This window comes from Dermacentor albipictus, chromosome 3, assembly GCF_038994185.2.
Source record: "Dermacentor albipictus isolate Rhodes 1998 colony chromosome 3, USDA_Dalb.pri_finalv2, whole genome shotgun sequence".
Lineage (NCBI taxonomy): Eukaryota > Metazoa > Arthropoda > Arachnida > Ixodida > Ixodidae > Dermacentor > Dermacentor albipictus.
In genome coordinates, this window is record NC_091823.1 from 115,533,641 (window position 1) to 115,548,797 (window position 15,157).

The window sequence follows — 15,157 nt, forward strand, 5'->3', positions numbered from 1 at the left end:
TGCAGGCACGTACTCAGGATATTTTTCGGGGGGGGGGGGGGGGCAACCCAAGGTAACTTTTCTATACAAATGAGGGGGGGGGGGGTGTACCTTTACTAGTACAAATGTGAATAACGCCCACCATTCGCCATAAAAACCCGTAAATCCATAAAAGAGAAATGAAATAAGGTGTATTTTACACGTACGCCTGTGCGATACACCTCTCCTTTACTTGGCAAACAAAGAACCACGTCAAACGGACTTGCGTAGGAAAGAAGCGCAGAAAGAACACTGTCAAGAGCAAGTAAACAAGCGAAAGTGTAAAATAAAGATTGCTTTAGTAGAACAGAATTTAAAGAAACAGCAGTTGGCAGCAACGGCACACGGACCGCGCGGAGTTAGGTTACTCCGCCAGCCAATCGCAGAAGCAAACAAAATCGTCGTCATGCGGCCTCTTCAAAATGGCGTCGTACTTGATACCTCTGGAGCGTCTGCTGTTCTTGAAGAGTCTTTTCAGAGGCAGAAGCAATGAGGTGTGCAACAGACGTGGATAAAATGTATGGAGTCTTCAAAAGTCTGCGGTGCAGTTCATTTCACTGCTGCACCCATTTTACTCATGAAACTTCCCTGCCAACTGAAGTGAAACTTGACAACAAATAGTTGTAGCGAAGGAAGCATGTTATTTCAGTTCAATAAAAAATTAGGTATTCACCATTCCACTATAATAGACGAGGGAAAAGGTATAAAATTACGTGCTAATAATTTTGTTTTTGTAGTTACCGCTTTATTTGGGTAACAGAAAGAGCTTGAAGTACGAATTATTTGCAGCCTCGTGGAGGAACAGTGGCTGGAGGTTATGAGGGCGTGGGCGGGACTTCATTGCACACTTAATTTGTATTCGCGACTATAGTAGCGTTTTTTGAATTAGCTCTCGAAGAATTATACAGAAATATATATGTGCGGAAGAATCACAGTTCTTTTGGATCACTCGCTTACTGCTCTAACAAGTGCCACAAGCGACTCGTATTGTTATTTGGGAAGTTACGTAACGATGCGTGGCCGCCAGTCGCGTACAACCGCGTATGGCGCAGGAAGCTGCGATTCTAGACGAACTGCGCCCACCGCGGAAGGTTAAAAAACAACTACATAAGCACAGCAGAGAAGTGGCTACGTTATGCGGCTCACGTGAGAACTGTAGAAGTGTCATTCAGAACACACGGAATTGTCCTCCACTTCCGGCGGCGTTTTCTTTACTTCATTTTTGTTGATCCATAAATATTTTCATAAAAATGGCTAAATTTGTTAATTTTCGCTTTTCCTTCCTGTTTGGCTGTTGCCTTGGCTCCCTCCCTTAGTAGATCGCTTAATTTCTCAAATCCTTGCGGCTCTTGTTTCCAGTTGGCAATCTTGCACGAAAGGAGCTGTACAATTAAGGAAAACCCAGACGAGTTAACGGGTGACAGTCATATTGCTTTTGAGTTTAAGGGTTATTACAGGGTTTGGTGATGGACGTTGTCTCGCATTATTTTATTTTCCACCTTATCTAACCCATATCACGGGTTCCGAGGATCTTCCAGCGTCGCGGTGAGCCGTCACTGAAGAAATAAAGAAACAAAAGGGAAAGGTAAATGCAAGTGGCATTTTCTCTGGCCGCAACTCGTTCCACGTGCATACAGACCAGCTGACCACGAACTGAATCCCTTTCCTGGCCCCTGGATGAGTGTAAACGAAGAAGGTTGAACTAACGAAGCAACAACGATGCGCGTGACCGTTGAATAGACGGTGACAACTGAATGCATCTCGAGTTAATCGTGCGGGCACCGAATTCATGAGGAAACTTCCCATCCTAGGAGACGCCGATAGCTACGCCATCCTCAAGGACGGAAAAAGGCAACAATATGTTGACCGCCGAATAGCTGTCAAGTCTCAACATTGATTTGGCGGCGCTTTAGGAATATATGTGAGAAGAGGTGGCGTGGGTGAGGAGGGAGGGGGGGGGGGTATGCGTCTTAATTTTGGGGGAGGGAGACCCGGGCCGCCCCGCCCCCTCACCCCCCCCCCCCTTATTTACGTGCCTGTGCCATTGTCTCCGTGCACTCATTGTTATCCCATTGTCCTCACGCGCGTGGACCCGCCGTGGTTGCTTATTGGCTATGGCGTTGGGCTGCTCAGCACGAGGGTGCGGGATCGAATTGCGACCATGGCGGCCGCATTGCGACGGGGGCGAAAAGCGAAAACACCGGTGTACTTAGGTTAAGGTGAAGGTTAAAGAACCCCATGTGGTCCAAATTTCCGGAGTCTCCCACTACGGCATGCCTCGTAATCAGATCGTGGTTTTGGCACGTAAAACCCCATAATATAATTTTTTTGTCCTCATGCGAACGTCATCACGCCGTCATCGTTTTACCATCTTCATAATTTCACACTCGTCGTCTGATTGTCATCGTCATACCACCTGTGTGGTTGCGTCAACGCCATTCCGTTGTCGTGATGCAGTCGCCGTCATGATCATTCGCGACCATGGCAAGTGTGTGTCGTAGCAAAATGATACCGTACGACAGATAGTGTATATTGCATACAACCAAGTAAAGGAACGGAAATCTGGGAATGAGGACAGATATTAAATAAACCTGACTTCAATATTATGGTGAAACGCTATATTGCTTGAATGCAACCGCATTACCATCGACGGTCATCGTAAAATCGGTTCTGCTGTATATTTTTTATTGCATACCTGTCGTATTGATAAGCTTTGTCACTTTTACAATGTTAATGAGAAATATTATTAGGCTGATGCATCCTCGTTCATGTGCTGGTATATGAACGTGTGCGGTACTGTGAAATATCCTCTTCCTCTCTCATGGGAGAGGGGAGGCATGGGACGCGTATCGATGCTTTATGCTTTTTTGGTGGGTCGAGTGGTAGCAAAGCTTGATAGATGGATTGATGGACTAAACCTTTATCTGAAAGCAATGGCGGGTCGTTTGTTGAGAGTCACTGTGCTAAAGACACATTGGTGAGAAATGTTTAGCAATGATAAATTGGTAGAATATCGAATGGCGAACAGATGAGTGTCGCCGTAAGCAGACACGGCACACAAGAGAAATACGCGAGGAAACAAAAAAAAAAACTTTGAAACGAAAGAATGTCAGCACGGACAACTTTGATTTACCGACATATCGATTAAACGCTAAACACATTACCGTCAACAGCGAGCGTGATATGAATCCTGCCACATTTTTTATTAGGAAAAATGAACTGCATTGTATTTTAAAGGAGCGAAGGAATGAACTTTGCATGTTTGAAGAACCTTCACTACGCCCTCACAGGCCCATGTACGAAGAATGCTTTGAGATCCATCACATAAATATATCGTACAGGAGCTGTGGTTCCGTACCAAAGTTAAAGAAAATAATCTTGACCTTAATTCATTGCTTTAATAATCGAATTATAATTTCTAAATAAAAGAACATATTTATCATCCAAACTAATTTGCTGTCTTTCTGTAGTGCGCTTTTATTAAGCAAGCATGACATGTAGAACATGTAGAGTTTGTACATGGCCTGCCTTTCCTGTGCGCAGACCCTTTGGAGCCGGACAAAATATCGGAGGTCGGCCGAAAGAGCAGCGCTCATCGGTACCGCAGCTTGTCCATCATCATTCCTGTTTGCTGCTCCCTCGTTGTTCTCACGGCCGTCACTGTGGCCATCATTGTGCTCATCTGTAGAAGGAGGTCTCCCCCATCGCCACCTTCGGCCATTGGCGCATATGAAGGTGAAGTGAATTCCCTTGCACGCCTTCCTTCTTGTTGACAAGCGATACTCTTAACGCCGACTATGTGCAACATGATAGCAACGCCGCTACTAATGACGCAGGTCTAGCTACAGTTCAGCATTATGTTCCTTTTGTGTCACAGTGGCACGTACTAATCTTTACTAATGATAGTAAGCTCTGCTTGTTGATTTGCTGTCACCATAAGCTTGGCTGCAGAGTGTATAGGCTTCCGCATACTATTGTAGTTTGTAGGCGTTCCTGCAAATGTTTTCGGTGGCGTGAACATTTTCAGGCTCTGTCAATGTGACAGCACCAGTGAAGGATGCTGCGGGACAGATATCTGCACACATAACGTGGGCCGGGCATTGTTCATGCCTTCGCGAAGTTCACGCGCCTTTCACTTTCCCCTTCGCCCAGATGTGCGATTCGGCGAGGGTGGCAAGATGGACTCCATCACCATGTCCGAACTGGAGAAGTCTCACGCGACCTTCGAGAGTGGTGGAGCTGACACCGAGGGCCGCAAGTATTACTACTCGTCACCCTGCATGTCCTCCAAGCTGGCAGACATCTCACGTGGCCAGAATGGCGGGGACAGCGCAGACGACGCCTGTCTGCACGCTATGGCAAAGGCTGCGGTTACTGCGTCTCCCTACTCTTCAGCGAGGACTGTCGTGCAGGCTTACGACGCGCCCCAGCATCAGCGGGGTGGCTGCGTGAGTGGCATGTTCCAATTAAAAAAAAATGTATTCAGATACAATGGGCATGTTGGAACGTTGGAACGTAACGGAAACGAAGCTTTAGGGAAGAAGTTATCTCCAGTACACTAAATCTGATGCTTACAATTTCGCATACTTTTAGCCTATGTAACAGGTGTTATCATGCAATGCTTACGTTTAAACCCTACAAAGGTCACAACGTTAATGTCTGCAGTATGCACTGTACCGTTCACAAGCTATGCCGAAATGTAAACAACAAATCAGCCAAATCGGCAGTGTCAGACCTCTTTGCAGCGATGTCACGTGAACGAAGCCAATGTATGATGCATGTCGAAGAACGAATGGGAGTGACTGTGTATACAGGTATGAGTGCGATATAGATTTAGCTGCAATAGTGAATTATGTACCTTTTTTCTCACAGTGACACGTACCTGTTCTTCAGGTATGGTTAATGTGAAGAAAGCTTCACTTTAGAATTATGGGTGACAGATCAAATCTTATTGCTCTGTTGCCACTCTTACCGCTTGACGAAACCCGGACAAATATTTCAATCTCCTTTGTAAATTTTCAAGCTGCTTTCAACCATAAACATGTCAAACACACGATCCCTAGAAGAACATTTACTGTTGGATAAGTGAAAGTATATTTGCGAAGAAAAACTCAGGTTAGGCACTGTCCAGTGTGTACGTCTTCTTAGTCATGGCCTTCTCGCGCCATTTAATCTTGCAGCTTGTCGCATTAAGTTGCCGAAACAGAACTACCCCTCAACCGCATTTACGAATATTTATTCTCCCTCATCTAGGTAATGAGCTGCCCAAACTGCACCTTGCAATAAAAATGTTACAACCCACACAGTCATGTGAAATATTGCAGCCTGCATTGCTTCATATTAAACCACACCTTGCTATTACAGTGGTGCTGCAGTCCAAGTTCGTGTGTACAGAGCGTCTAAAGCTTGCATCTTTTCTGTCCATTCCAGAAACCACGCCGGTCAAATGGCATTCTCAAGCACGCGTTACGCAAAAACAAGCAGCAGAATTCTATAGGTGAGAATCGCCAGCTGACGATTATTGCCAGCGCGGACAATCTTCAAAGTGCATTTACTCACCTAAAGACAAGTAGAACCAAGGGGCACAATTTTTCTTACGCAAGTTCAAACGAAGCCAACAGACAATGACATCGTAGGGTAAATTATTTCTTTTTTTTTCTAAATCGGGATGTAAGAACGATGAAGTAAAGAGAAAAGTGCAGCATACGAGAAAAAAAAAGCTTGTCACATGTGGGAAGGGAACCCAGATCGCTTGACGCCTGTGATGCTCTTGCCAGTTAGCAGCAGCGCTTCCGTTTCCCCATCCACTTTCTTCGGTATTTAGTGTGTGTACTAGATATGGTCCTGAGAGTGGTACTCAGGGCCACCAATGACAGGGCTGCGTACAGCCAACGCATGTAATGGCGTTGAATGGCGCGAAGCTTGGGCCCTTCCGGGGTGAGCCGTATCGCACTTCGTTCTTTCTCCCCACTTTCGCGGGCTGTGGCGCCCTGCTGGCACACGGCTATCCTTACAATTAGTCACCGCCCACGACCCAGCCAACTTGGACATAATTAAGGTGGTACCGCGCTCGTATCATTAACGAAGTACACGAAGAAAAACATAACGCATAATTTAAATATAAATATTATTTTGTGTCTACACATTATTTTCTTATGGTGGTCGTTTTATAACTGCAAACGTGCTATGCATCGCAAAGCTCTCTGCAGGCTTTTTAGCACAACTCTCACAAATAAATACGAGATAAGTGTCTCAACCTGCCACACTACCTGTATGCCATTACCCGATATGTACGCGACCGTCTACACGGTTCCTGCAAGGTTCCTGCTCCAAACGCTGCTTCGTCCAGTTGAAATCTACTTGAAATTCCACAATAACGCGCACAACCATGGCAGCGCCGCATCATAGTCACTGGGGTGCATCAAACCTCTTGTTGTCGCGCACACACATGCACATGCATACACGCACGTGTACATGTGCGCACGCACACACGGACACGCACTCTTGCATAAGCCCGCAACAGACGCCCAAATATATTTGCACATGCATGCACATGCCCCTCACACACGCACAAGCACGCACATACACACATACACACACACGTGCTCATGCACACACGGACACGCATACTTGCATAAGCGCGCGCACACACGCCCAAATACATATGCACACGCATGCACATGCCCCAGACACATACACAGGCACACACGGGCATGCACACTAGCATAAGCACGCGCGCACACACGCCCAAATATATATGCACACGCGCGCACATGCCCCAGACACATACACAGGCACACACGGGCATGCATACTAGCATAAGCATGCGCGCACACATGCCCAAATATATATGCACACGCGCGCACATGCCCCACACACATACACAGGCACACACGGGCATGCATACTAGCATAAGCACGCGCGCACACACGCCCATACATATATGCACACAATTGCACATGCCCCTCACACGCACACACGGACACGCATACACGTACACACGTGCCCGCGCACATGCAGACGCTCGTGCACACATACTCCTAAATATACTGCATATGCACACGCACGTTCGATAACACACGTACTCACACAGGCACACGGACGCACATATACACACACGTGTGCACCCGTACGAACAGGAATTCAAAACAAGCACACGGCACGCGAATATAACAATTTCATATCCTGCCTGTTGCTATATACAAGAGGTTAAATTATTGTAGGCAGGCATCTATACAAGGGATGTTGGATGCTAGCCCGTTTCGCAAATTTGGCCATCGCCTTGATAGGAAGAAATGAATTCTAAAAGAAACATTTTATTATCAAAACGTATTTCCCGCAGTTGTCTTCGAGCCTAGTCACTGAAGCGTGAGAGAACCAGTTCCTAAAGTAAAGCACTGGCGTGCCAGCGGCATGAAACGCGCGCGAACACCGAAGGTGTGAGATCATTTTCTGTAGAGCAAAATTTGCGACTTTATAAAGTGTTGCCGCAGCGCTGCCTTCATTATACCACGTATGAAGTGTATTACCAGAATACGTACTCCTGCATAGCATATTTACATTATTTGAAAGGTACCTTTCAGGATTCAATTTTCTCGGCTGACTCCTGTAAAAAAGTATGCTTGTCTTCATATTGTTCTGTAAGGAATAATGAAAAGCTGTCCTGAACACAGACGCTGCATGCGTCGCGTATCGCTAAACATTCAGTCCCCTCACCGAATGATCCATACCCTGTGGGTGGGGGAGGGGGGGGGGGGGCTATTCTGCAAGTGTTCTGCAAGTGTATTGGACATGTCCATCTCGTCTCGGTGAGCATGGTGAGTATGGTGAGTATGGGAGAGGCCTTTGCCCTGCAGTGGGCATAACCAGGATGATGATGATGATGATGATGATGATGATGATGATCTCGTCTGCTGCCGAAGTGCTGATTGACCGGGGGTGCCTGCCTCCTGCTGACGCGTACACCAGCCCAGCCAATCAGAACTCCACCAGCAGGCGAAACAGACATGTCGACTAGGTGGACACTTGCATAATACGCCCCCCCTCCCCCGCTGCTTCAGCATATAGAAAAATGTCAAGACACAGCCATGCTACAGCCGCGAATGCGTCATCTTCGACTCTTTCCAGAGCTCTGCAGAGAGGACCAGTACAACCAGCGATACGCTGCCAAATGCCGCACCTCTTACGGCTACAGCCCTCGCGCGGAGTACGCGAGGCACTCTGCTGTCTCTGCATACCACTTGTCCGAGTCCACGGACGCCAATCTACTAGACAGGTAGGAGCAGTTTCATGCGTGTATAGTAAGTAGCACCAGGGTCGTTCTATACTTTTTTTATTGCTATAGCAATTATATGGACACTCCAGGCGCATTTCTGTCGTCGCCGTCGCCGTCGCCGTGAGGTTCCGTATGAGTGAAAGCATGTGAGGGTGAGCAGGCGAATGCGGTGCAATCTCCCGTGCGCGAGCGAGGAACGCGGCCCGAATGCGTGCCCCCTCCTTTGGCGTGCGAGGCAAGGGGGGTGAGGCGAGGCGAGGCGAGGAGGGGCGTTCTTCTTTGGTGGCTGCTACGGTGCCTACGGTGCCTCGATGTCCTCCTCGCCCGCCGCACCGTACAGGGTCAGAGTGTGTCGACAGAGTGGACACAACCACGGCGTCTCCGTCCGCGATCTGTCCCCTAGGTGCCCACGGTCCCCACGCGGATCGCGGATGCTGTAGTAGACGCCTTCGGCGGATGCCGTAAAGACGCGTTGCCGGCGCTCGTGTGTCTTGAAAGCGGTCTGTGACGTGGCTAAAGTGCGCGCCCGGGAGGGCCTCATCTTCAAAGCGATCTGCGTTGTTTGCAGAGTGTGCGTAGTGCCGGTAGCTTCGTCTGTGCTGTGCCTTCGACGTTTTGTGCATGTTTAAGCGACAGATGCACGGAGGTCAATTGGCTCGCGGCTTCTGCCGCGATTCCTATAACTCCATCGTTTTCATAGACAGTTTGCATTGTCATCGAGCGATGTGTGTTCGTGTTTACCTCTGCGCGCGTGACACCGTGTCGATTTATTTAGTTAAAACACGTTAACAGGCTAGTTACCAGACTAGTTTTACACATTCTATCATGGTTTCAATCCATGAGAGAATGTGTAAGAGCGACTGAACAAAGACGTAGAAAGATGCAGACACACAAAGACAGCGCTCTCTCAGTGTGTCTGTTCTTTTTACGCCCTCGTTGATGCGCGCTTACGCATGTTATCATTGTTAATTCAGTTAGAAAGCGAATGTTCACAAGTTCCAGAATAACTTCAGTTTAGCCTAGTTGGTGTTTACTACATATCATAGTGACCGCAAATAAAGACGGAGACAGTGGAAGAGAACGCATAAACGACACGGGCCTTGTCGTTTATGCGTTCTCTTCCGCTGTCCCCGTCTTTATTTGCGGTCAATATGATATGCAGTTTACAAGCTTATACGGCCGACAAAACAACTATTCCTACTTCGTATAGCTATGTACTAATGTGCTATCGAAATCGGTGCTTTGCCTTTCCGGCGCAACTGCGAATTTTTTTTAGAAAAGTACGGGGGAGCTGCATATTTTGCTTAATGTGCCCGAAAAAAAAAAGATTTTGCGTTTATCACTGCCCTGTTGTTGCTCAAATTTTGTAAACGGATTGCATTTCGGAGTCTGCTGTTCAATGTATCTTTTTCCGCGCTTAAATGCCTTGTTTTTAAGATAAAGGTGCAAATTCGCCTTGTTTATGGGGTTGCGAGCTGCTGCCGCGACAGCGCAAGCATAAACTTGTAGCGCCGCCTGCCAGCAGCTACAGAAAGCAGCCGGACAGGGAGGGTTGCCACATGTTGTCCGCTCCTCTGGGACACGTGGAAGTCATCCCCAAAACGCTGCTGTCCGCAGCTGCCGGCAGGCGGCGGCACATATCGATGCTTTGATCATGTCGATCGTTTGAGACGCTGCCCCAGTGGTTGCCGACGCTGCACAGGGTTCCGAACTGGTCCTTGAGGAAGTAGCGCTCGAGGTACAGGTTCTCGAAGTACATGTCACATATCATTTGCGAAAATATACTTGGGATAAATCGTGCCAGGCATAGCGGCAAAATATCCGTTCATTATCACTTAGCGTACGCACCAAATAATTGCCGGAAACGCTATATTTGAAAGTATGAAAGCAATTGCGTGTAAGAACAAGTAGTGGGCACTCTGTCGACCCGCAGAAGATAGGGATGATTTATTGGCACCTCCTTCGAAACGGGGCGGTAACAAAAAGCCACCTATCCAGTTTGACCTAATCATGTAATCTGTACATGCTTATCAGTCTAGCTTTCTGCCTTCATCTCCCTAACCTTTTATTTATTCCTTAAAACGTTCATATCTAACTTCTACAGTTACCTATGCCTGTAACACATCTGGTCGTACCAATCTCTTCCACCAATACACTACACTCTTCTTCCTCATCTAGGCTGCGGACCGGTTAGTTCTATCCTTCTTGAATCCCAGCTATTCTGGAAGGTGAACGTTACCTACGGTCTCTCTGGGTGAAAATATTCGCGTTATGTTAGGATGTGCTGCGTTGTCTCTGGACTTTCGTTGCTGCAGACACATGTATTTTTTGTCCTTGGGCAACCAGCTAGGCAAAGCATTGCCCTTTGTTGCATAGTACAAATTTTCATTTCCAATTTCTTTCTTGCGGTACTTGTAGATCTCCACGGTCTTTGTTGTTTTCATTTTTTGCATCCAATTTACTGTCTCTGTTTCTCTATTTCTTTCTTTCCCTCACTCACCAGTCACAGATAACAATGCTACTTAGCGTTCACTAGGTGCAAGAAATAATGCTGAAATAAGCAGTGTGGTTTCTAAAGCGCCGGCTCTCGTAAATGACAACTTCCAGACTATTTGACAAGTTCGGTCGACACACGACGGTAGCAATTGGCGATCTAGCAGAGACAGCGCCTCCCCTTCTTGACTTACTCTGTTCGATGATGCTGATGACAACGAAAAATTTGATTTGCAGAGAAGTATGACGACGGGTCGACAAAGGCCGCGTACAGCTCGATTCCGGCCTCAGTTCTACGCAATACGCAGTCACGTGAGCAGCCGGGCCAGCAGTACCGGCAACAACCGAGCCACACCCGGCCTTCTTCGATGATTGTAAGTAGAGAGTTTCACTTGATGAGTGTTTAAAAAGCTATCGTTTCTTTCGCGCTTAGTATGGTGCCCCCTTTCTATGTGTGTGTGTATGGGCTAGCAAATACAACGGTGTTTCAAATTTGCGGCCATTTTCACTAAACCCGCCACCTTGTATTACGTGTCATTGCAATATAGTAAAATAACGTGAAAACAGTTGTCTCCTGAACTAGATAAAAGTGAAATAAAAGAACAGCGTTCCATATCAGCTCATCCTGCCAATTGCAGTGGCTCTTCATTTCGCCACTCCCCACTTCTCCCGCATTCCACCTGTCAAACCCTGTCACGACCAAAATAAGGCAATGCCCAACGGCGACCACAGTTTTGAAATCCAGATCCTTTCTGGGCTGTTGCGTTCACTTCGAGCGAGAACAGCCATCGTTCATCTCATGCCATCACCCGCCGTGGTTGCTCAGGGGCTATGTTGTTGGGCTGCTGAGCACGAGGTCGCGGGATCTAGACCCGGCCACAGCGGCCGCATTTCGATGGGGGCGAAATGCGAAAAACACCCGTGTACTTAGATTTAGATGCACGTTAAAGAACCCCAGGTGGTCAAAATTTCATGAGTCCTCCACTACGCCGTTTCTGATAATCAGAAAGTGGTTTTGGCACGTAAAACGTCATAATTTATACCTCATAACATTATTCCTGCCCTCTGTGAAACCTCGTACCCTCTGAAGTTTTTTCCACAGCTATTTTCCAAATGTTGCTGATGCACCACTTGGAATACTAATGTAGCGTTCCTAGTTAAAGGATACAATAGACGGAAAGTATTGCTATGGAACTGGCGTCCATCTTGTCTACCCTTTTATTCTCACTTCCTTCTTCTCTTCTCCTGAAGTCAGACTCCTGCGCTTCTTCATCTTCTATCCCAAGGCTCATACCGCTTCACCCTTCCAGGTTTCTTTTGGTAACCCCTCCTGGGGTGATACTTGAAAACGTTTCCAATCGAAGCACATTCAACTGAGCCACGTTCGCCAATGTACCACACAGTCTTCAATATTCCTTTCTGAGTGGCTGTCTTTGTCACAGAGTAAGGACCATAAAATTTGGCATTGGATTCTCTTACTCCTTTCCTAACTAGAATGAGGTCGGTGACTTGAATGTCTGGGATATCTGAGCAATGTCTCTTGTCGAAATTTTTTTTCATTCGTTTACGGTACCTCTCCTCCTGCGATTTCTGTTTCCTTTCCTCGACGATCTTGAGATTTTCTAACAGCCCAAGTTCACGGTCCGCCTGAAGAATAGGGGTTTCTCCTGAAGAAGCGAATTGCGGGCTGCATCCCAAGCCACTGGTGTAGGAGCGATTGTGATGTCTTACAGCTGCTTCTAAAGAGCATTTCCAACCACCAGGGAAACTATCGTACATCCTGATGTATTGTTTAACATCTCGTATAGCACGCTCTGCAAGCCCATTCGCTGCGGGATGGTATGGCGCACAGAACTGGATTGATATATTATGGTCTCGAGCCCATCTTGCTAGCTTTTCACTCTTGAACGCTGGACCGTTGTCACATACAATTGTCTTGGTTGTCCTAAACATATCCCGTTCGAGAAGGGCGATGACACTATTCGCATCTTCTTTTCCTGCCCGTGCCGCGACCATCCTGGTGCATTCATCTATGGCCAGAAGAAAAGCTTGCGTTTTTCGGACTCCTTCTCGTTTCTTATTTAGCTCGGCGAAATCCAGGTGTATAACTTCAAAAGGCACGTTCGAGTGGCAAGGTATTATCATGGCGTCCATAGGCTGCTTATATTTCACTTTGTTGACTTGACAAATGTGGCATGAACGAACGTATCGATTGACGTCGTCTTTCATGTGAGGCCACGTAAATCTCTTGACTAGCTTGTTGTAGGTGCGCCAAAATCCGTCGTGTCCTCCAGATTCTGGGCTATCGTGGTACAAATAAAGCACCCTGGAAACCAGCGTTGGCGGGACTTGATAGCGACCTTCCCTAAAAATCAATTGTTCAGTGCCTTCCCACAATTTAATTTCATTGATTTCTTCCGATTGTTCGTTGTTGGCCTGTATCATCAGTCTAGACAATGCATCTGCATCAGTCAAAAGGGGTCCAGGTCTGTGGGAGATGGTGAAATCGAACTGCTGCAAATAGTTCACCCATCTGGCGATACGTCCCTTAGGTTGGGTCATATTCAAGAGATGAGTGAGGGCTTGGTGATCGGTGAACAAAGTAAACTTCGCACCTTCTAGGTACGCACGGAAGTACTGAATTGCTTTAAGGACTGCAAGAGCTTCCTTTTCAGTAGTGGTGTAGTTGACTTCAGGTGGCTTGAGGGTGTAGCTGTAGTAACCTACTACGTGTCGCTTTTCTCGGCCGGATGCTTCTGGACATTTCTGGTACAAGACTGCACCTGTCCCATAGTGTGAGGCGTCGGTATTCAGTTCAAAGGGTAAAGTGAAATCTGGTATGCGTAGAATAGGGTCAACAGAGATTCTGTGCACCAGATCACGGTAGACTCTCTCACATTCCTCATCCCACTCAAATGGAACTTCTTTCTGTGTTAGGCGCGTGAGGCATCTTGTTTTGATGGCAAAGTCTTTTATGAAGGGCCTGAAATGTCCTGCTAATCCCAAAAACACACGCAATGAATGTACGTCATATGGTTTTACCAGTTGGGATATCCTCTCGACGGACTCTTGTTTAGTGCTTTTGGTAGTCCCATCAAAGACTCTTCCAAGAAACACCACTTTTCTTTGAAAGAACGCACTTTTCTTAAAATTAACCTTGAGGTGTGCCAAGCTCAAGGCATTTAATACCTGGGACAGGTGTTCCTGATGCTCCGTCCCTGTTCTGGAGAAGACGATAATATCGTCTATGTACACGTTACAAAAGACACCTAGGAAAGGCTTCAGGACTTCGTTCATAATCTTCTGGAACCATGCTGGTGAGTTTTTCCAACCGAAAGGAAGCCGGTTATACTCGTGCAGGTCGAAGGGCGTGATAAAAGCAGTGTACATTTTTGTTTCTTCGGCTAGCGGGATCTGCCAGAAACCTTTGCACAAGTCAATACGTGAAAAACATCGGCAACCACCTGTCTCATCTATAATCGTGTCTATCTTCGGCATGGGAAATGGTATAAGTTCTGTCTGTCGGTTGAGAACCCTGTAATCTGTGCACAGTCTGAAAGTTCCATCTTCTTTCTGCGCAATAGTTATGGGAGAGGTGAAGGGTGACACCGAAGGCCGGATTATATTGGCGTCTAGCATCTCCTGCAATTCCTTCTTCAACCATATCTTGCGCTCTCTTGACATGTTGTAAGGTGATTTTCGGATGACGGTCTTGTCGGTTAGTTCGAAAGGCACCTTGTGTGACGTCATCGCCGGTGGATAGATTCCTATGCATACCAGTTCAGGATAGGTCGTTGCAATATCCTCCGCGCAATTGACAACTCGCAGGTTATTTTTTCTATCCGGCTGTGTCTCTTGCCTTGATAGTCCTTCCACTAAAACCGCATCGTCCCAGTATACGTTGATTTTTAGTTTCTTTATATCTGGTCTGGATAGCAGAAAGTCATACGTCACCCCCTCAATCACCAGTACTTCACTCTCTATTTCATGACCTTGGAACTCGATGTTTACTGAGGCCCACTGATTATGCATTGTCACTTTTCCATCGTAGCCTTGCACCCGTAGTACTCTTCCACTATGCAGGTGACTTGCATCTACCAGCTTGGCATTTATTATAGACACAGAAGCACCGCTGTCAACCAAAGCCATCATGTGTCTGTTTCCCACTTTGACAGGGATGTGAAGTAGGCTAGAGCAAGTTAAATAAACAATCTCAGTTGTGGTCGTCGGGTCGGACTGATCACCCTTGTTTATCAGTTTTTTTGTCGGCGGAGCCTCTTCAGCGTCCGAAAGTAGGGGGACAGGGTCGCTGTCGACGTTATTCACCCGACCTCTGGGAGCGCGCCAACCCAAGTTCTCTGTGCCGCCTGC

The 15,157-nt window shown here is 47.1% G+C and overlaps 1 protein-coding gene across 1 annotated transcript in view; it reads left to right on the forward strand.

Moving 5' to 3' along the window:
* LOC135916904 (cell adhesion molecule Dscam1-like) overlaps positions 1-15,157 on the forward strand; it is a 257,332-nt gene that overhangs the window by 237,200 nt on the left and 4,975 nt on the right. Inside the window, exons 23-27 of the mRNA XM_065450351.2 lie at positions 3,562-3,753; positions 4,171-4,466; positions 5,449-5,515; positions 8,146-8,293; positions 11,024-11,160. Of these exons, the coding sequence (XP_065306423.1) occupies positions 3,562-3,753; positions 4,171-4,466; positions 5,449-5,515; positions 8,146-8,293; positions 11,024-11,033 (713 nt within the window). The 3' untranslated portion in view covers positions 11,034-11,160. The remainder of the gene's footprint in view (positions 1-3,561; positions 3,754-4,170; positions 4,467-5,448; positions 5,516-8,145; positions 8,294-11,023; positions 11,161-15,157) is intronic.